Source organism: Dermacentor albipictus, chromosome 9 (genome assembly GCF_038994185.2).
Source record: "Dermacentor albipictus isolate Rhodes 1998 colony chromosome 9, USDA_Dalb.pri_finalv2, whole genome shotgun sequence".
Lineage (NCBI taxonomy): Eukaryota > Metazoa > Arthropoda > Arachnida > Ixodida > Ixodidae > Dermacentor > Dermacentor albipictus.
Genome location: NC_091829.1, coordinates 115,142,115 through 115,147,565, shown reverse-complemented (window position 1 = coordinate 115,147,565; position 5,451 = coordinate 115,142,115). Strand labels below are relative to the sequence as shown.

At 42.7% G+C, this 5,451-nt stretch overlaps 1 protein-coding gene across 1 annotated transcript; it reads left to right on the top strand.

Moving 5' to 3' along the window:
- Positions 1–251: 251 nt before the first annotated feature.
- LOC135913569 (uncharacterized) lies at positions 252–4,985 on the top strand. Its single transcript, XM_065446078.2, has 2 exons — positions 252–724; positions 4,032–4,985. The coding sequence occupies exons 1-2, from the start codon at positions 470–472 to the stop codon at positions 4,272–4,274; spliced, it is 498 nt and encodes a 165-aa protein (XP_065302150.2). The 5' UTR covers positions 252–469; the 3' UTR covers positions 4,275–4,985.
- The last annotated feature ends 466 nt before the right edge of the window (positions 4,986–5,451 follow it).

The window sequence follows — 5,451 nt, the reverse complement described above, 5'->3', positions numbered from 1 at the left end:
TAGTGCGCGCTGCACAAATCGAGCAATATTCGCGCTACTTTGAAAATTTATTGCCTAAACAACTGCATGCAGTCGTACTAATAGCACAAAATGTTTTTTAAAGATTTGTAGAACTTTCCCTACTTCGGATTTCGCGCTTTTCAATTTTAGAACAGCGGTATACAGTTGCCGTGCAAAAACACGTCTAAAAGACCGAAACCAAAGCTAGAAGCGCTGTCGGGATTGTCATATGACTACAACTAAGCCGGAACAAGCCAATCTAAGACTAGCTTGGCTTGCGCGAACTGCAGACGACCGCGCCGTAGCTGGCGCGGCGCATACTGTGGCTGTTGAAGTGTGTTTGCGTTGACTGATCGGAGTTATTGGAAACTAGGAACGCTTTACCGTACTTTTTCACCCGCGGACGTGTGCAGAAAGCGATCCTGACTTCAGTTGTGGCGGCCAGAAAGCGCGGCCGTGGTCACGCACCATGCGTATGCCGAGCTTGAACCAGCTGGTGCAGATCTCCGGCTGGACCGGAATCGGACTCGTCTGCACCACTTTCTGGTTTAAACACTACCTGGGTTACAAGATGACCGAGCTGGAGTACTACAAGATCGCCATGTCGACGCTTCGGGGAAACGCAGCTGCCATGAAACTCCTCGGCGAGCCGCTCAAGGAGCACCGCATCGACATCAGCGACACAACCAGCACCTCGACGCGACCGCACCGAGCTCAGATGAAAGTAATCGTCCTTTCTTAAGCGGCGCGACTTGATTGACGTAGAGATTAACTGATCGGCGAAGGGTGCTCACTGCGAAAGCGGTCAGAAGTGTCGAAATCCGTCAATCCTCAAAATTCACCGAATTCGAGTTTTGGCGACAGTGAATTCGGCAGAACTGTCGAACTGTGTTTTTAAAACAGTGCGGACCAACAAATGCGCTATCGTAGCGAAATGTGAGCGAACACAAGGCAGCAGAAAGCGCGCTATCTTCTTCTGCAGTTCATCGAATACAAACGCTTATCGCTTTTGTAATAGAAGATCACAGATCGCCCCCTTTTCGAAGCCCTTCGACAGTGACTGAATTCACTGAATTAAGTAAATGCGACAGTCAATTCGACAATGAATTCAATGAATTCACAATTTTTGTATTCACAGATTCAGTCACTGTCGAGAAAACGATGCGTACCAGCAAATGTGATCGCGTAGCGACATCTGAGCGAGAACAAAGTAGCAGAAAGTGTATGATCTTGTTAGAATGCGCACCTTACCGTTTACTTTCATAGGTGATCGAGTCACAGCTTCGATCTCTCACATAGTCAGCCACCTTTCGACACATTTTGACAGCGACTGAATCTGAATTCACTGAATTTTTTTTAAATACATTCTGCAGCCTAAATGAGGCTATTGTAGGAATGGGATGAACATCAAGCATACAAACATTTATAAACAAGATTGCGTGAATTGTTGCAGTGGTAGTGAACGGATGTTGCCCGGTAATGAATTCCAGGCTTCAATTGTTGATGGCAAAAGCCTGTATTTAAAGGAATCAGTGTGGGCAAAAAAGGTTGAGATATTTAGAGCGCGGTGACTCCTCATAGATGAGAATTGATTAACGTGTGAAGGAATTTTAGGCATTCAAGTTTGCGACGCTCTGCAAGAGGAGTGAGACCAAGTGGGGGAAGGGAGTCAGACAGCGAAAAGTTCTTGTCATATCTCCGACAACCAAACGCACTGCTTTTTTTTTTTTTTGCACCGATTCTAGTTCTTTGACGTCACAGTGCCTGTGTGGATGCCATAAATACAGCCATATTCGAGGATGGGGCGAATGAAAATTTTATGTGTTAAAAGTTTAATTTCTTGAGGAGCAAGATGCAGTGTACGATGTAAGTAACCTAGTCTATTAAGGGCCTTGTTACGGGTGACATCAATGTGTTTTGACCATGACAAATCATGTGTTAGTACGATACCTAAATATTTGAATTCTAACACTGTATTTATGGTAATATTATTAAAGGTATAGGCAAAGAAGGAAGGGCATGAGCATAGTGTAAAGGTCATGGAGACAGTTTTGGAAAAGTTGATATTAATTTGCCATGCTTTGGACCAGCTACAGAAGTCAGCAAAATAATTGTTAAGGACAACATGATCAGTAGGAGATTTAATGGCATGATATAAAACGCAATCGTGTGCAAAAAGGCGTATTTTAACTGAAGTGTGTAGGGGGAGACCAGTAATATAAAGCAGGAATAAAAGAAGACCCAGTACTGAGTCTTGGGGAACCCCCGATGAAACAGGCATCAAGGGTGAGTTAGTAGAGTTGAAACGTACATATTGTGAGCACTGGGAAAGAAAGTCCGATATCCAACCAACCAAGGATGTATTTTTTAGTATTACGAACAGCTTGTGCATAAGTTTAGGGTGTGAGACATTGTCAAAGGCCTTTGTGAAGTCTATAAAAATAGCATCAATCTGGGTCACCTATGTCTAAAGAGCTGCTGATGTCGTGAATGAATTCTGTCTCTTGTGTTATAGTGCTGAGGCCACATATAAAACCACGCTGGAAAGTGCATAAAATTTTTTTAGTTTCAAAAGATTCCATAATATATATACAAGTATATTTACAAGGCAACACGCCGCAGTTGACCAAGAGGCAACAGCCCGCGCTAGCTTCCAATCGTCGTCTTCGTCTTCTTCCTGCTCGGCTCTTCGTCATTGGGAATACTACCCCGTAGCAATATGTTTAAAAATAATGTGTCTGAGTAACTTACATGAACGTGCTGTTAAGGAGATCGGATCGGCCTATAGTTAGATAACAATTGAATGTTACCTGACTTAAATAAGTGGAGAATTGAGGTAAGTTTCCACGAGGGAGGAAAGGTGGCGGTTGAGAGAGATTTGCTGAATATAATGGTTAGATATCTGCTGCACCAAAGAGAATATTGAATAAGGAAAACAGTCGGGATACCGTCAGGACCACTCAACATCTGGGCGTCTAAGTTTAGGATTAAGTACAGCCTCAGGAGACAGTGATGCATCGTTGGTTGCAGGGTATGGTTCACAAGCAAAAACAGGGATTACAGAGTTATCAGTCATAAAGACAGAATGGAAGTAGGTGTTAAAAAAACAAGCTATTGTCTGCATATCAGAAACTGCAACATTAATTATTAACACGTCCAAAGATGACTCAGGTGGTAGGCTAGGTTTCCAAAATTTATGGGTATTAGCCTTCATTAATTTCGGCAAGGTTACGTTGTAATAAAATTCTTTTACAGGAACCATTTTAGAACAAAGTTCCTTTGTAGTGCTATGGAACTGCACGAGTTTTGTTGAGTCGCCAGAGCGTTTCGATTGACGTAATCTGGCTAAATGACGTGATAAATGCAAAAGGTCCCTACTCGTCCAAGGAACTCCAGTGTTTGTTTTCTTTGTTTTTAAAGGAATGAAAAAGTTTATACACTTATACAACCCTTACCGTGAATCCCAACCAACTGGCCCAACTTGCCGTTCTGACGAAATACACTGTTGTTTCACTCACATTTTTAACAACACGCTTCTTGAGCAGTGCAACACAAGTTTAGCTGGAACACCAGTGCATATTCCAAATCATGGGAACCCATTTCTTGAAACCAGTGTCATTCCCAGAATGCCTTCCAAGTGGATCTGCGTTGTGAACTCATTGGCTCCATTTCGTAAATGTTAATGTGTGTCATGGAATAAAAAGCTTAAACTTTAATCAGCCAATTATGCATGTTGCTCTTTGATGCAAATAAATGTCCATGTATTCCAAGTTGTCCAGATCAAGGAGTAATATTCTGAGATTTGGTACAGCATATTTTTAAGAATGCCTATTGAAATTAAACATCCCTATATACAGATTGTCACCTGTGAGCTGCCTTTAGTTTCCTATTCCTTTGGATAAGTTAAGTCTTTTCGTTCATGAAAGTGTGTTTCTCCTGCATCAAAGAACAATCTGGCAGCCCAGCTTTTATTTTAATGCATTTTCATTGATTTCTTAATGCATTCACACTCGCCCGTGCTTTCACTCAAGGTTCCGGTCCAGGGCTCCAAGCAGCGTGGCGAGCTGTACCTGTGGGCCGAACGGCACGCGCTCGACATGCCGTGGGAGTTGCTGAGGCTTGAACTTAGCTTGGAAGCACACAAGGACAAGCGCCTGCTGGTCTACTACAACCCAAAATATGCAAGGGACTATGTGAAGGACTTCGACGTCGACGTAGTGCCTGCGGTGGCTTCGGACAAGTCCAGTGACCCACGTGGCTCGTCCTCAAGTTAACCTGTGTTTTGTGTGGTGGTGTGGTTAGGCTTGCACCGAGTGGTCCTTAACTGTGAGCGCGAGCTATAGACCGCTCTTGCAGCTAAAATGCTCGCCCATTTGGACTGATGTGTCACACATAGGTAGCATTTCATGGTGGGATCAGTTCAATGCCATGTTTGTATGCATTACTTCCAGGTTTTGGCCACAAGAAATCTGAAATATGCATCGTACGTAGTGATGCCACTCAGAAAATGAAGATTTCATTGCAATAAAATGCTGTCTCTCTGGGAAAACTATGATGAAAAGTGCTTTTAATTGTAGTGGCATTAGACTGCACCACTGTTTTGTTTCAGCAATATAGTAGACATTTATGAATGGTTTCACCACATATGATGCATACCTCGGATTTATTGTGGACAAAACAGGCAATTCGTGCAAACAAATGTAATATTAAACTAAACCTACCATGAAATGCTGGCTATGTGTAACATATCAGCCCAAGTGAGCCAACAGTTGCGAGTAACACTCGGTATTATTTAAGTTATGTTTAAAGAGAGAAAGTAAAGATTTGCTAGGCCAAATACAATATCTATACTTCTACTGCGCAAACAATTTTTCCCTCTGTCCACACACGTTAAAGCCAACAGTGGTGACCATCAAGGAACTGTTTAACACAACACAGGTGTATACAGTACTTGGTCGCCAAATAAACAGGCCGTTTCTTTTTCATTCTTCCATTTGCCATTCATCTGTCTTTGGTGAATCCATATACTTATATAGCGCTGCACTTCACAAGAGCACTTAATTGCAGACCACTGAGCAAAATCATTGTTGCTGCTCTTTGCTCATCAGTAAAAAAAGGAAGACAGGGTTAGCCTAAATGATTCATCAGGTTTCAAAGCACTGTTTATTTACAAGTACATGATGTACAAAGACGGGTGATACATGAAAAGATAAGATACACTCACCAAGTTTAAAAATCCTACCTCGTGGCTCGCTTGCACGCTCGATGGCAGGCCTGTGACGGTATTCCACCAGATAGCGGCAATGCAGGAGAAGAGTTCTTGTGTGTTAGAATATGCGAGGCGTTTGTCGGTTATGAGTGTTCAGCGTGCATTCGCACGCAAATATGAAAAAACTGCAACTGGTCACCAGAGAATTTTGCATTGGTTTCGCCAGTTTCGTGATGCTGGTT

Coding starts and splice junctions, on each gene's coding strand:
- LOC135913569 (XM_065446078.2), top strand. CDS start 470: ATGCGTATGCCGAGCTTGAACCAGCTGGTGCAGATCTCCGGCTGGACC. Junction 725..4,031: donor CGCACCGAGCTCAGATGAAA/GTAATCGTCCTT, acceptor CTTTCACTCAAG/GTTCCGGTCCAGGGCTCCAA.